The sequence below is a fragment of the Pocillopora damicornis genome, chromosome 6, assembly GCF_964200805.1.
Source record: "Pocillopora damicornis chromosome 6, jaPocDami1.2, whole genome shotgun sequence".
Taxonomy (NCBI): Eukaryota; Metazoa; Cnidaria; class Anthozoa; order Scleractinia; family Pocilloporidae; genus Pocillopora; species Pocillopora damicornis.
Window position 1 is genome coordinate 23,147,498 of NC_142675.1, and position 15,288 is coordinate 23,162,785.

Sequence of the window (15,288 nt, forward strand, 5' to 3'; positions counted from 1 at the left end):
ACCCCCTTTTCCTCTCTTGTTATATCTGAGGATTGTGAATAAAAGGAGATAAAGAGCGGTCTCATATCGAGTGTCGAAAGCTATTAAAAGCTATATCTCCAACTTATATTCTACAAAACTCGCATAACCATCGAGATCGATGCGCTCCAACTTTATCAAGCGTACTTCCTCGCTTGAGTATTCTTGTGCAATGTAAGATGATCTTCATGGATTTACTTTGAGTTGAAGAATTTAACCATTTTGGAATTCGATGTTTTGAATTCTATTGCGTTGGAGGCGGCAATCTTGTGCAAGCCTCTAAACACTTTACAATATGAAAGAGAGAGAAACAAATATTTCAAATAAACAAAATGTGTCTAAAAATCCGAACTGGCAGGAAGCAGACCAGTTAGCTATTAACACAGCGCAGCTGAGCAGTTGAACTCGGGGCGACCAAGAACAACTTCAGTGAGTGTCAGGGAGGAAGACTTGAACCCAGAACTACCATACAGCACTATTTAAATTGTAAATTGAATTAAACTGAACTTTCATTCAAAAGAGAAATATCTTTTTAACGTCCTGGACGTCCAACTAGAAATAACTGACTTTGATTATGGCGACGTTCACCGTGAAAGGGTATATGATGCCATAAGAAAAAATCAGTTGTCATCTGCCCTGAGTGTTGATGATTTGAACCATAATCCGAATAAAACCTAATAATTAAGGCCAAAAGTAAACTGACGCGAGAACTTTACAGAAAGGCGAGCGAAATTCGCGAATTTATGAATATGAGATACCAAAAAATGATAAAGCAAACATGTATCAGCAAGTTGATTTGAGACTCTTTAATCACTCTTCAGTAAGAATCATTCCCTCCCCTTTGTCTACGATGGCATTTCATTTTCAAATGCCCTTTTACGGAAATTTCTTTAAGCTACTTGGAAACTAACATCAGGAGAAGAAAGATAAAATAGTTCACTTTCTTCCGGATTTCCAACACTTCCCTTGACATACTCCAAATACAAGTCTACTGCAACAGTGTATTCTGCGGCCTCAGTAGTGTTGTATTCAGAAGAAAGATCGAACTTTGATGAGACGGTTTCTCCAGGAGCAATGGTCAAGAAATTGCTCGCAGCTGGATCTTCACGCTTCATTCTGATACCTTGTGGACTCAGCTCTTCCCCGTCTCGGCTGACAGTTAGACCGTCCAAGGCTAAGTCGTTCAGCGGTGTATTCCATTTTAGCACCGAATATGCGCTTTCACCGTTGTTTGCCAGGTTGAAGTCGCACATAACTTCGTCTGTAGTTTTGTAAGAGGAAAGACACTCGATGGAAGCAGAAAATAGTCTGAACAAAGACAAATAATTATTAATATAAGTTGAGTTTTCAAAATATTGAAAGATAGTTTTCAAACGGTTGAGTTCCCCTTGGGAATCTTAACAAGCTGGTATTGGTAGATTTTTCAGACATTTTTTAAGAAAGAAGACAACACGTTATAATTTTAAGTCACGTTTCAACACTTCTATTGTCATCCTCGGTTTTTTAACGCAGAGTAAAACGTTGCAATTTTAATGTTAAACAGAACACCAATTTGTAATAACCTCAAAAGGACAAAGTAATGCTAAGAAGATAGCTAATGATTTAATTTAATGTGTGTTGCGTGAGGGAAAATACCAATTGTTTACGCAGAAATAAAAGGCATTAGAGCCGACGCACATTACAGCCCTATCGGGATAGAATCTTTCATGACAAACACATTACCGATTTCGAAAGATCAAAATGCTTCTTGATGTCTAAGCTAATAAAATTTTGATGATACGACTCTTAGCTCTTACATTTTCTCTGAGAGGTGACTTGTTTTATTTCCTAACTTCATTTACCACTTACATATTTATTCTATATTTTCACTTACTGCACATCCCGTGCATCCTCTGCTTTCAAATGTGCTGCTGATGCAGCCACAAGAGTTGACCAGAGTAAAAGCTTTGCAGTCATCAGGATTTTCATCTAAAACAATAGGTATATTATGAAGATTAAATGAACAGATTATCAATGTTACGAACACTGAAATAAGGGCACTTTTCTTTACATAACGACATTAAAACGCCGTTGCTTTGAAAAGCATAATTTAATGACGATTTTTTTCAGGAATATCAAAAATCAAAGGGTGGAATTTCTACACCAAAAGTTTCAAGGACTATAAGTTTTGAATAAGAGAGATCGAAAAACAAAAACGAAAAATGATTCCGGAAACTGATGGAAAAAAAACTTGGGCTTTTGAAGTTTCATTAAAAAAACCATTAAGGGAAGTTGAGTCATTAAGGTGTACTGGTCCTAGAAAAAGGCTGATTGAAATAAAATAATTACAGTCACGAAATAAATGATGTTTTTTTGTTCGGCTTCAGACAAGGGCAGCTGAGTTAGAACCTCGTCAACATATGGAACTTGTCCCCTCCAAAGTATCGCTTAAAGTAGGACCACGTTTGAAAAATGCAACGGAGAAGGTCTTTTCAAAACTTACTATTACCAGGAAAGTTTAATCCAAAATTTATCATCCCTGTTATGATTACGAACCACTAATGTTTAAATGACTGGTTTTAAAGTAAGCTTAAAAAAAACCTAGGAATCATGGCGAGCTTTGAGTACAAATTGAATTGATGTCACTGGTCGTACGAGGATTAAGAGCAAATTGTTTTGAATCATCGGCAGGATACAATTGGGAATTAAGATAACATAACTATAGTTAAACACAAAGTATCATGCGAAATAAGGATTGCTATTAAAAGTACCGTTTTTCTCAATTTAAATTCCACGAAACACTTTCCATTAAGTTACAATTAGCAGCCCTAGTACGTGGCTAAAAACTGTCAATGGCATCTCTTGCATTTTTTTTTATTAGTGATTTTGAATTTGAAATTTGACCTGGCGTCGATATACGCCTTTCGGAAGGCTAGGCGCAGTTCTCTTAGAAACATTTCATGAAGACATACTTGGCAAACCGACCATGCGACTTTAAAAAACAGAACCTCTGATTAATAATAATGTTCCTTCAAAATTTTCGTTCAAAGTCAGCCTCATACTGTTGATATCAGTTATCTGAAAATATTTACCTCATACATAACTGGCATGAAATGGTATCTTGTACACTTTTTTCGGTGATTTTTTTATTTTACGGTTGACGCTGACGCGTGCGTCGATAGACGCCTTTCGGAAGTGCGACAGGTAACTGAAACTAGGCGCAATTTCCTTTCATTTCAAAACTGTTGCATAAAGCCCTCACCAATACTGATACAAATTATCTGAAAGCATTCACTGTATACCTAGGAAGGAAATTGCAAAACTGACGGAGGAATACCGATAACTAAAAAGTTATACGTAGAATTGTAGAAGAGGAAGTTACAAACGAAACTGCTTGGTTTATTGGCGTATTAAAAACAACCATTAAGGGAAAATGAATAAGACATCTACTCTAAGACGCAGAGTCACCGTTGTTACGCAAAAAAGAAGAATGCCCTGAGTGCAGCTTTTCTCTCCAAAGTGTCTCTCAAGGACTCGGTACACTTTCTATACAGTTACCACTACATTTACCCAAGAAGTAGCAGAAAACCCGGAAGGGAATTTCTTATACTCGATCTTTGTAGTAGTTGAATTGACACTGGAAAACAAAACCTATAGCTAAAACTAGGCGCAGTTTCGTTTCAAAATCCAGATCAGAGGACTTTCTTGAATAAAAGGCTATTCGTGAAATACTTTATAACAAAAGCTCTTAGAAAAATAATGTTTTATTACAATATTGTCACTTAAAGCACTGTGTGCTGTTAGTGTCAGTCAAACAGATTGGGAATGTAGAAACTAATTCTCAATATACATTAGCAAGAAAACATATCCTCTTGGTTTTAAAAGGCATGAAAAAATGGAGCGTTTGCCTTTTTACGTTTCGTTAAGAAAACATAAAAGGATATTGTTTGAGTACTTAAAATTAATTAAAGTTACTTTTTGAAACATTTGTATCCTTGGACACAGCGCCGTTGTTATGGAAGAAAGAATGCTTTTGTCAAATCTAATACCTGATCTTTTAAGAGTCCATTTTGTCGCCTTTGTTGGCTATTTTTCCTTGTTCGATAATATAGTTCGTTGCCTAAAAAGCACAAAACTAGGAGGTAACTGAAACTAGCCGATGAGAAATAATCTTTCTTTTTTCTGATCTCGTAAAGGCATAAGGAAAAATACGTTAAACAACCGCGCACACAGCAGCAGATTTCTCAGACACATCATGGTTGCTATGGGAAATGATGAATGCGTCACGAAACTGCTTGCCTTTCATTAGTCAGGTGTTCCTCAATAAAAGTGCTGCTCACAGTTTGGGGTTATGAGTTGTGCCACTGAACTTATGCGAAACACAGAGCTAGGTAAGCTATCTCTTGTCTCATTTAAATGTTATTTAATTGTTTATAATATCATACACTACATGCTATGCTATGCTAAGGGCTATGCCTTTTCAATTTCTTTTCATAAAGGATATATCACTCACAGTCTGGCTAACGATTACTAAAAAGTTCTCTTTCTTTATAGTTCGCCATGAAGTTTCTATGGATTCTTTTGATTTGGGGTCTGACGAATGGTATAGAAAGCGCTCGTCTTCACACCTCTGGCCACAGGTAAAGAGGAGGCTTCTTCTATCGTAGAAAATTAATATATAAGGATTCAACAAAAATGCAGCTTTCCATTCGAATTACCGGTACCCATAGAGGGGAATGCCAAAGACCGGATCATTCTATAAATCAATGTAAGGGTTCTGATCACTTGATGAGCTCCATGGTATTTTATCTACTACGCCAAGACAAGTGTCAGATTAGCGTTTTCTTTCGTATTTGCTTTTGTGTGTGGTGGAGCAATGATAACGTAAATGAAGCCAGAGCTACAACTAATGATTGGAGTTATATTTTACGCAGGATCTTCTCCTCTCGGCTCCTTTGCGCACCGAAATATCGAACTACTGGCAAGATTGAATGTCAGTTCCATTTGAGAAACAACGGTAAACAAGACTATTTAGTCCTTAAATGGCGTACACCGCTGGATGGACTGAGATCAGATTGTCTGACAGTCACTACCAATGGCAAGAAGCTACAATACGATGGTATTTACCCGAAGCGCTCCGCTCCAGGCCCTGATCAATACTTGCTCGTCAAAGCTGGACAAACGGTGTCATCTACGTTCGATGTTTCAGATGCGTACGACATGACTAAAGCCGGTTTCTACTCTATAGCAGTGGACACTTACTTAGAATACGTAGCGGGTAGGTTATCTGACGTGCGGTTTACCCAAACTGAGATAGAACACTTATCTTCCCCTGCTGTAAGTTACGAAATTTCCAAAGGAAGCTTCATTGAGGGAACCTTCAGCGAAAGAGCGCGCCCTCTCAAAAGAACAAATCAATATTCCATGAGAGGTTCTTCTTCGGAAGACGGCTCTTGTCCCAAACTGGAGCATTTTGTGGGAGTGGCGCCCGAAGCCTTAAAATTAGAAACAAAAAAAGCCTTCGAGGCTGCGGTCCAAAACATGAAATCAGCCATTAAATGTCTTAAAGATAATCCCGCAAAGGGAAAACCTTGGTTTGGTACAGCCACTGAGGACGCAAAAATTCTGTTGAAGAAAACTGTTGCAATAGTAGATGACAACTGGCATAAAACGTTTCATTTTGGAGGGGATGAATGTTCAAACGAAACCCTGGCATACAGTTTTCATGGAGCTTGCACTTTTTACCTCTGTAAACTGTTCAGCGAGCAGAAAACGGACACTGGTTATTACAGTAAAATGGGCATTATAGTTCATGAACTGACACACGCCATAAGCAACACCACTGATGACGAGCACGGCCCAATAAGGGTACAAAAACTCGCCAAAGCCAGTCCTAAACGCGCTGCCTTAAATGGTGCTAATTTTGCGCATTTTGTGGAAAGTTTAACCATCAGTAAGTCATGCAAAAGTTTCTGATCACTTGGCAAGGTTTGGATATTGTTCGAAAGAGGTTCGATAATAGTCCAGAATTATATGTAAGGCTGGGGATTAAATGATTGAGCTTAGGTAACGAAAAGGGTTAAGTAGGCTGGCTTCCATTTAAATCAGTATTTAAAACGATGTAAGCCTTTTAAAAGGCGTTGCTCTGGAGATAAGGGAATAAAAGTTGTTGGCGTTTAAACGATAACGTTTCAGTTTTTCCTTCCGTTTCATGGGGAGATGTCTAAGCCAGGTAATCAAATATCGAAAAATATTCTTCCAGGCGATTATCGTATCTGGTAAACCTCATACTACGTCTCTCTTGAATAGGCGTCAGGGCAGGAAAACTGTGGAGAAATTGTGACTACAGACATGGAGCACATAAAATCGAGAGGTTACTTAAGAAAAAAAAGGGCAAACAATTTGCTGGGGTGAGAAGAAACACAACTGTCAACCTTTTTTAGATCCTAGTTGGGCGCTGTTAGAGGGTACTTCTTTCCTACAACGGAATCTGATCACAATTTTCTAGCAAAGAAACGATCTTCGCATTTCTTTTCGTTGATTCGTATAAGGTTAAAGATAACAATGATCTGCACAATAAAATTCAATTTGGAGTTTTTTTTTTGTTCTAAAATTTCCAAGTGTGTGAAGTTTTGAGTGTCAGTTGTGTCTATTTGGCTAATGACCAAGATATTTGTGTTCCAAAGCTCTCCTTTCTGTTGCAAATAACTTAATTTTTTCATAAGTTTCATCATAAACCATGGAATTTATGCATTGAGCACGTTTATCACTATCAACTTACCTTCTCCTTTTTTTTTCTTCGTTTAAGAACAGACCAGTTGTAGTTGAATGATGGTTGAACCGTCGAAGCTAAGAGTCAGCTTTGAATCACTGCTCCTATGAAAAAAAATGGTTATTCATCTATTCCTAAGACACAAAAGAATTTTTCTCCGCATAGAGACAATTTAAAGTCCTGTAAGCATGCTTATTAAAAGTTATTGCTTCCAATGGAGATATTTATCCTGGCTTTGACATAACACTGAGGCTGCATTTTTGCTTTTGCAAACTTCCCGTTGTTCTCGAAATGTTGCAATTTAAGAAATTTCCTTTCATTTGGACCTAATTAGACATCATTTTTCTAGAACGAATATCTTCATCAAACGGAATCTTCTTAGAATTGCCCAAGTTGTTTGACAATCCATGAACTAAGTTAGAATTGTATTTGTACTTTTTAAAGAAGCTATCAATGAATTCATGGTATGTTCTTTTCCCAGTAATTACTTAACAAAACTAATAACTAAAGCACAACTTTGATAAATAGCGTTTCATTAAAGCCAATTTATTACAAATTTCCAGGTTAAGTTTATGTTAACAACTGTTAATTCATAGAAGTCGCCAGGAGGGAAGTTAAAAATTTCGCATTCACGGAACATCGTTGTTGTTGGAGGAAATAGTGAAAAATTGCTTAACCTCAAAATGAAAAGAAAATGCAGAACTAATTGGCTTTTCGAGCATTGTAAACAATCGGCCCGGAAAGATGAACAACCAGCCAGGGGAGATCCCAAATAAGTTATTAAAATCAGATATTGTTATAGATACCATATGGTTGTCAAGAAATAAAGAATGTTTGTAAAACGTACTGTTTTACTCCTTTTTCATCGTCTCTCCAGTGTATAGTACACATTTGCAAGAGGTATCATTAAGCATTACACGTCTAACGGAGATAAACAGGTGAGGTCATCTTTCATACAGTTACTTCTAGGGATGATGGATCATGAGCCATATAGGCGGCAACGACTTGGTAAACAGCTCTAGCCTGGCTTGATAGAGTTATCTTAAGAACTGACTAAGATCTGTGGTTAGAATGAATGGCCGTTTGCGAAATATAACTGGTTACTGGATACTCTGAAAAACAAGTAAAGGTTCTTAATACTCTGAGGTCGAACCAAAACTTTTGATTAACTGCAGCGGCATGTATCCGTGCGAAGTTCACAAACTGTAGTAAGATATCAGTATGTCAGCCCTCATAAAAATATGCGGTTTCTCTTAAAAAAAAGATCATAGAAATTATTGAAAACATACGGCGTGATAGACTCCGAACATTTACAAAGAAAATCTTATTGAACTACTAAAGCCCTACGAAAAAAGGAAAAAGTTAGGAATCGAATTGTTACACTCGAGGACCATTCTGCTGCTTCCTTTCTATCACCGTAATTAAGTCCATCCAAGTCCCTGAAAGAAGCTTTTATCAGAGAGGGTGATTTTAAGTAAGTAAGCTCGCAAAGCGTCTCTCCTTTAAGAAGAGCAGAGAGAATTTTCGAAGCAACCCCTCTCCATTCAAAACTTATAGAGTTAGAAATGGTTTTACAAAGGCTGAGAAAGATGTTTGTTTTTTAAAGCCGATGATGAAACTTCTGTGGATGTTTGTCATATTGAAGATGGTGGATGGAGGACAAATGGTGGAATTTGATACTTCTGATACTACGTAAGTGGTGAGCTTTTTCTACAAATAGATATTGTGAATCGTGATCATTTGAATCAGCCTTATGCAAGACCCATGCAAGGTTGCAATAATAATAAATTTGAAAGGTACAGCTTTGCATTATAAAATAACAACATTGGACGTAAACAGGTTTAAAGTCTTAATAATTGAATACAAGCAGAGTTTGAACTGTTTAGACAATAATGTTATGGGAGCCATTATACTACACCCTTAGTAGTTATGGTAAATAGATCAGTCAGATAAAACGATGAGTATGCTATACAATGAACTCGACAGGTTATAACGAAAAGGAATTTTGTTCTACACAGGGCATTCTCCTCCTACATCGACTGCACACCTAACTTTGCAACGTCCGACAAGATTAAATGTAAGTTCCATTTGAGAAACAACGGCCAACAAGACTATTCTGTGCTGAAATGGCGTACGCCGCTGGATGGACTGAGATCGGATTGCCTGTCAGTCACTTCCAATGGCACGAAGCTACAGTACGATGGTATCCATATAAAGCGCTCCGCCCCAGGCCCTGATCAGTACTTGCTCGTCAAATCCGGACAAACAGTGTCGTCCACCTTTGACGTTTCAGATGCGTACGACATGACTAAGGCTGGCCTGTACTCTATAGCAGTGGACACTTATTTAGAATATGTAAAGGGTAGTGTAACTGAAAAGGCAGTGCGCCAGACTAAGATAGAACATTTATCGTCCCCTGTATTAAGTTATGAAATTGATGAAAAGAATTTTATAAAGGGAACCTCGGGTCAAAGGGCGCGCACTGAAGAAAGCGTGACCAAGGGTGCTTTGGAAGACCATATTTTTCACAGCAGAAGAGGTCAGGACCTGAAGGCATCTCTTAAGTATGTAATAAAGGGAGGGTCCCCCGATGTGAAAAGCGAAACAGAACATGCTATTGTAGCTGTGTACAGAAACATTAAGTTAGCCATTCAAGACCTCGAGAATGATCGCGGAAGAGCTAAAGCTTGGTTTGGATCTTCTCCTACTGATGAACCCAAGTGGGTTTTTGAAAAAATGGAACGAGTATTATCAAAGGATAAAATTACTTACATTATTGATGGAAGAGAATGTGAAGATGGGAACTATGCTTATGCTTACTTTGGAACTCGCAAAGTCTTCCTTTGCGAATTGTACAACAGGGCCGATACACTGATTGGGTATGACACAAAGATGGGGATTATAGTTCATGAATTGGGGCATGCAGTGGCTCGTAGGGATGATATAGCATACGGCCAAAATGCTTGTAGACGGCTGGCTATAGAAAATCCAAAAGACGCTTTAAATAATGCTGAGAATTACGAATATTTTGTGGAAAGTGGAACAATTCTGAGTCCATAATCAGTTGATGACCTATTAGATACCCAATGGAGGGGATAGGATGGGGGGAGGGGGGGGAGAGGATAGGATGGGGGGAGGGGGGGAGAGGATAGGATGGGGGGAGGGGGGGAGAGGATAGGATGGGGGGAGGGGGGGGAGAGGATAGGATGGGGGGAGGGGGGAGAGGATAGGATGGGGGGAGGGGGGGGAGAGGATAGGATGGGGGGAGGGGGGGGAGAGGATAGGATGGGGGGAGGGGGGGGAGAGGATAGGGTGGGGGGAGGGGGGGGAGAGGATAGGGTGGGGGTCTTTAACGGTCTTTAACAAGCTACAATTGAACGACCAACATGAAATCATTTTTCAGGTCGTGTTTGTATGAAATTGAAAAGATTTAATTGGTTAGAGTATGGAAATAGATTATAAAGGGGGAACTGGCATGGACGTACTTTGATGATTAAACTGTTAATGTTATGGGTTGTATTTTGCACCTAAGAGAAAGTGAGTAATATATATGTCTTAACCTGTCTTAGGAAGGTATCAATAAAGGTTTTTTTTGGGGAGGTACTTTTTTCTTAATGTAGGTGTACTAGTATAAAAGAGGTGTCGTTTTTCAGGGAGGGTAGACTCTGTTAAAAAACGAGTTCGAAGAGTTAATTAGTGTCTATAAGAATGAAGCATGAAACAATGCTGACTCACCGAAAGCGTATCTATGCACCTGAGGCACAAGGTGATGAAAATTTCTGTAAAAAACGTAAAACTTCAGGTTTCTCTTTTTTCTTGGAAAGAGCGAAAACCTCAACTTTTTTTACTAGACTTGTGACTTGTAACTGGGATTTGGGATTTGTGGATACTTTGCCACGGCGTAAATTTTGTTAAAATTTGAACGTGAGACGGAATGTAAAAGCTCTGTCTTTCTTTTTTTGCTGCACCTTTTAAGAGAGATCGTGCCTACCTGGCGCGAGAGGCCATAACGCGTAAAGAGAAAAAGAACGAAAAAGAGAAAAAATGAGAAAACGAAGAGAGAGGAGATTAAGATCGATCCTTAAAGGGGAAGTACGGTCTAGAAAAAGTTTACCTATATCAAAAGTTTCTGACTTTTTTTCTCATAATTGGCAATTCATTTGAGCTTTAAGTGTATTTGTTGCCAGAAATTACGTTGAAAAAATTGACATTTTGGAATTGAAATCCGCCATCTTTATTATGACGTAGCTATGACGTAGCAATAGTCAAGCGTTGTAATGTCGACTAAGATGGATGAAAACATAGAAAACAGCGGCGAGGAGAGCGATAATGACTCAATTCTCGACTTGGATCTTAATCCAGACGGTGTAATTCGTCCATTCATGTTTGAGCCGCTACATAGCTCATCTTCAGGAGAAGAAGAAATTTCTGTTGACAAAGAAACTCAGGAAGAGATACAAGAAGAAACATTTACGTGCTCACGTCTTGGAAATCGCGAATGGTGCTCTTGCGGCAACTGTCAAGAGATGCCAACAGAAAACGAGTGTATATGCTGCCAAGAAATGGATGTACTAGGTGATCGACTCGATCTGGAAGGTAATTATTAATTCTTCTCAAATAAAATCTTTGTTTCTAAAGTGATAATTTTTTATTTTTTTACAAAAGAACGGCGCAGTGCCCGCAATGGATTTATTTCACCCTGCTAACTGAGTGATATGAACTATCACTGAAATTGCAGGTAACAAGCTTCAGTGTATTACAGAGCACGGATCATTTAGACCCGTGTGTTTACTAGCGGACGTCTTGAGAACAGCCCTAGTTGGCATGCACCATGTGAGAAATGACAGACTTGAAGATTATCCGTCAAATGAGTAAGCACCGACAGAATAAATATTTTTCACAAAATTCATGCAAACAAAACGCTTTAGTTGTTTACGAGTTCGTGTGACGCGAACCCTAAGAAACAAATGCAGTGTTGTCAGCCCTTTTAATACAAGTGGTGTTGTAGTCTTTTGTCTGAAGGGTGAACTTCATCGCTATATTTAATTGTAAAGAGCCAGTACACCTCTTCAGTTTGTGTGCTTTGTTTTCCTAATGGAGGTAAATTATGAGTAAATATGGACGTGGACGAGACAAAATTGAAAGAAGGAGTTCTTATGAGAATCATCACATCACTTAATGAGGGAAAATAAGAAAGGGAAACTTGCTACATGTAAACAGAGCCTTAGTCAAACGGCGAGCGTCAGGAAGTCTCCCTTTGTCACACAATGTTAGCTTAAGATATTGATCTCATTACAAATGAGCCCCTGCTTGGCGAAGTAGAATTTGTTTGTTTCAACTGCATTTGTCTGGGTTCTGTTCCGAGCATGTATCAATGTCTTTTGTTTTTTCCTAGGAGTATGCGATTGGCAGGTTATAGACAGTTTACTTGGTGGACTTATAACAGACTTGGTAAAGGGAACAGACGCGTGATTCCTTCGTGTGTTGTGGCATCAATAAGACGTAATTACCCAGATGCAGCCGGAAATTATACAGGCTTTAAAGATGCCGAGGACAATGACTCATGGCCGGGATAGTCACGTTTAATTAATAAACTTGTCTTTGTTTTTATTACACATTCAAGGAGGTCCACGGCGCTATAGGGGTATCGGCTCCAGTTCCAATCATTAAAATACCTTCAACAGTCTGTTCCAAAAATAGAAAACTGACAATGTAAATGCTAGTGCCATTTTAGGCGGACTATTCGATTTTTGTATTTCTATTTTTTTCACTTGCTTAATTTTTTTCCAAATCTGGATACATGCCGTCCGAGAAGGTCCTCTTTAGGTGGGCGCGGAATGGGTGCGATGTTTTTTGGGAGATCAGGGACTTGAACTTGCTCTGGCTCTTCTCCCGTGTCTCTCATCTCCAACACTGAGCATAGCATTTCCGTAACGTGCGGCTTGGTCTTCTCTTCGAAAACAGGCCTTACAACCCAATCCTTCATCCCCTTAGGATAAACATAACGGAATCGTTTCTCCCCACTCGAAGCCTCTGCTTGAGATCGACCAGTGCCCGAATTGTGGTCTAAAGCAGTTAGCTGTGTACGTGCTACCATTCCCAGGTATCCAAAATGTTGCCGCTTGGGCGCGTATTTGTTGTAGAGTGAATGGTACACTTCCAATGAATATTCCGCTTGAAGGCGTCCTTGATAAAGTGATCTGAGCAGACGTAGCAGTTCTCGGGTTTCGGCAGAGCGTCCTTGCGTTTTATTTTTGCTAGCCAAATTTTCTTTAAATTTTCATTTACAGGTAGCTTGTGGAAGCTTACTCCTTTCCCTTTTGTATTTTTGTAAGTATTATGGCAGTTAACTACAAGACAGTTGACCATAGTTAAACCCTCATTAGAAATACTCGTCAGAAAGGTCAATCAAGTCAACCAGGTCAAAGCGATGAACAACAAGGTTTGACTATTGCTACGTCATAGCTGACGTCATATCCAAGATGGCGTTTTTCTAGTCGCGAAAGTGGTAGATAAGAGCAACTTCAAAGCGCTGTTGTCGTAATTGCAAAGCAAACTGGACAAAACGGCAACTATTTTCGAATTCCTGTGGAAAAGTTCTATTAATAGAAGTAAAATTTTTCTAGACCGTACTTCCCCTTTAAGGAATTCAAGCGCAGCTTGTTGAAGTACGAGACCTTCTGCGTGATATGAAGACAAAGAAAGAAAACAAAACAAGCAAAAATAAGTTTCATGCCAGTTAGAAAATAGTTAGTAAAACCACTCCTATCATCAGTTTTGTTTGTGTTTTGTCAAGATGAACACTTTCTAGTTTTGAAAAACAGAAATTTTAAAATGCTCTGATTGGTTCATTTTTTATCATTAGTCATAATGATTCAGTCTTGAAAATTTTGTATCCCAGCAGCCTTTGTCAACTTCGGTGAATCTTTCAAATGTGAAAGTGATTCAATCTCTCACTCCCATATTCATATTTGATGAGTTCCTCTCCTTCTTACCTGTTTAAATATCATTGATTGTGAATTGTTTACTCTTAATTCATATCATTGTTTCTAATATCGTAGTCATCGCTTTTGACGCCCGAGGCTTGCTGATATGGGTACCGTCTAAGAGTGTATTTTATCAGTAATTTTTCTTAGTTTATACCTATTTTCATCATTTAATCATTAAAGGTAACATTTTTAAACGCAGTCAAACTTGAAAACGCGATCATTTTGTAAGTTTGTTTGGAAGTTTTTGGTCTGTTGGGTCTACAAAATACAATCACTTTGAACTGCGGATAAACACGCGAATGAAAGTGATCCTCGCAGTAATGTGCACTACTTAGGCAGTAGTGAAAATAAGGCCTGAAAAAAATTCAGGCCTGTACGGGATTTGAACCCATGACCTCTGCGATACTGGTACAGCGCTCTACCAACTGAGCTAACAACCGACATCATGACCAGCTCCCAGTTGGCTTGTTAGCTTAGTTGGTAGAGCGCTGCATCAGTTTTTTTTTTGTGAGAGAGCTAAGTATCAACTGAGCCTTGGAACTTACTCTGGTAAGTACATCAATGTTTGATGAATAACAAAATATTTAAAAAACACAGTAACCCGAAGATCTCGCGGCACGATCCAAAGCGTAAATAAAATTACGCGAGAGAATTTAAATAAGCTGCAGACACTTTTTTTTCATTTAAGCACAAACATTCTCGCCTGTGGTTTTTCTATATACCGAAGGATGAACGATTTAATAATCTTAAGTCGAGCTAGTAGCTCATCTTGTTATGCTAAAGCCGACGGAAACCTTTGAAATAAATAACTGCGCTTCAATTGGATATCAGATTGTACCTGTTCGCTTACATAGAAACTCATTAGCGTGTCTGCGTGGGACAAATAACAATAGTTATTCCATCAAGCGGGTTTGTAGCAAAGAATTTAAATGTCTGACAAGAAGAGCTTATTAACGTATCCATTTATCCGCAGGTACGGCCGGCGATTCTTTCTCCTTTCAGCGTGGTGCTCCTTCTCAACTAAAGACCAGGACAATGATCCTGATAAACGTCACTGTGTCGTAACGTTTAAGGGAGGCTGGTGGTACAGCTTGTGTCGCCAAGCAAACTTGAATGGTTTGTACCAGCCAGGGCCGCATTCATCTCATGCTGATGGTATTAATTGGTATCACTGGAAAGGAGACTACTATTCGGCCAGGAGATCGGAGATGAAAATAAGGCCTGTATATTTTTGAGTCAGCTGCCATCATATCTGTAGTTATTATCTGATCATGAATAAAATTCATTGGATTGTATTTAAACGTCTTATTTATGTTTTTGTGTTCGTGTAACGTGGAAAAAAATTGCCGGCGATCTGTGGAGACTGCTTGAGAAAAGGACGTAGTCATGATCTGGAACTGCATCGCGCCCTCCCCTCCCTTGCTACATCTGAGGACTATAAGTGAACAAAGATATAGAGCGGGTTTACGTCCAGAGTTGGAGGTGATGGAGAGCCATATGTTGAATTTGCAGTCCATAAAACTCCCGCCA

At 38.8% G+C, this 15,288-nt stretch overlaps 4 protein-coding genes across 5 annotated transcripts; 3 read left to right on the forward strand and 1 right to left on the reverse strand.

Moving 5' to 3' along the window:
* Window positions 1-809: 809 nt before the first annotated feature.
* On the reverse strand, window positions 810-9,623 carry LOC113681983 (uncharacterized). 2 transcript variants are annotated; one of them, XM_089208576.1, is made up of 5 exons: window positions 9,542-9,623; window positions 7,617-7,881; window positions 6,779-6,873; window positions 1,892-1,986; window positions 810-1,326 (listed from the first exon to the last, which is right to left on the reverse strand). In XM_089208576.1, the coding sequence occupies exons 4-5, from the start codon at window positions 1,984-1,986 to the stop codon at window positions 909-911; spliced, it is 513 nt and encodes a 170-aa protein (XP_089064702.1). In that variant the 5' UTR covers window positions 6,779-6,873; window positions 7,617-7,881; window positions 9,542-9,623; the 3' UTR covers window positions 810-908. The 2 variants fall into 2 exon arrangements, with proteins under 2 accessions (XP_089064702.1, XP_027054932.2); XM_027199131.2 differs by lacking the exons at window positions 7,617-7,881; window positions 9,542-9,623 and having other exon boundaries at window positions 6,779-6,884.
* LOC113682094 (uncharacterized) lies at window positions 4,317-6,181 on the forward strand. Its single transcript, XM_027199243.2, has 3 exons — window positions 4,317-4,388; window positions 4,552-4,637; window positions 4,932-6,181. The coding sequence occupies exons 2-3, from the start codon at window positions 4,558-4,560 to the stop codon at window positions 5,971-5,973; spliced, it is 1,122 nt and encodes a 373-aa protein (XP_027055044.2). The 5' UTR covers window positions 4,317-4,388; window positions 4,552-4,557; the 3' UTR covers window positions 5,974-6,181.
* LOC113681982 (uncharacterized) lies at window positions 7,662-9,847 on the forward strand. The gene is made up of 3 exons (XM_027199130.2): window positions 7,662-7,707; window positions 8,376-8,461; window positions 8,788-9,847. Exons 2-3 carry the CDS (start codon window positions 8,379-8,381, stop codon window positions 9,827-9,829), a joined length of 1,125 nt encoding a protein of 374 aa, XP_027054931.2. The 5' UTR covers window positions 7,662-7,707; window positions 8,376-8,378; the 3' UTR covers window positions 9,830-9,847.
* Window positions 9,848-10,848: 1,001 nt separating this feature from the next.
* Window positions 10,849-13,396, forward strand: LOC149044527 (P2X purinoceptor 7-like). The gene is made up of 3 exons (XM_089208572.1): window positions 10,849-11,365; window positions 11,508-11,640; window positions 12,165-13,396. The coding sequence occupies exons 1-3, from the start codon at window positions 11,047-11,049 to the stop codon at window positions 12,343-12,345; spliced, it is 633 nt and encodes a 210-aa protein (XP_089064698.1). The 5' UTR covers window positions 10,849-11,046; the 3' UTR covers window positions 12,346-13,396.
* The last annotated feature ends 1,892 nt before the right edge of the window (window positions 13,397-15,288 follow it).

Excerpts from the sequence above, each read along its gene's own strand:
- LOC113681983 (XM_089208576.1), bottom strand. The coding sequence starts at position 1,986 with ATGAAAATCCTGATGACTGCAAAGCTTTTACTCTGGTCAACTCTTGTG. Across the intron at positions 1,327-1,891 it reads GAGGATGCACGGGATGTGCA|ACTATTTTCTGCTTCCATCG; the intron begins GTAAGTGAAAAT and ends GTCTTTGTTCAG.
- LOC149044527 (XM_089208572.1), top strand. The coding sequence starts at position 11,047 with ATGTCGACTAAGATGGATGAAAACATAGAAAACAGCGGCGAGGAGAGC. Across the intron at positions 11,366-11,507 it reads TGATCGACTCGATCTGGAAG|GTAACAAGCTTCAGTGTATT; the intron begins GTAATTATTAAT and ends CTGAAATTGCAG. Across the intron at positions 11,641-12,164 it reads GAAGATTATCCGTCAAATGA|GAGTATGCGATTGGCAGGTT; the intron begins GTAAGCACCGAC and ends GTTTTTTCCTAG.
- LOC113681982 (XM_027199130.2), top strand. The coding sequence starts at position 8,379 with ATGATGAAACTTCTGTGGATGTTTGTCATATTGAAGATGGTGGATGGA. Across the intron at positions 8,462-8,787 it reads TTTGATACTTCTGATACTAC|GGCATTCTCCTCCTACATCG; the intron begins GTAAGTGGTGAG and ends TGTTCTACACAG.
- LOC113682094 (XM_027199243.2), top strand. The coding sequence starts at position 4,558 with ATGAAGTTTCTATGGATTCTTTTGATTTGGGGTCTGACGAATGGTATA. Across the intron at positions 4,638-4,931 it reads CTTCACACCTCTGGCCACAG|GATCTTCTCCTCTCGGCTCC; the intron begins GTAAAGAGGAGG and ends TATTTTACGCAG.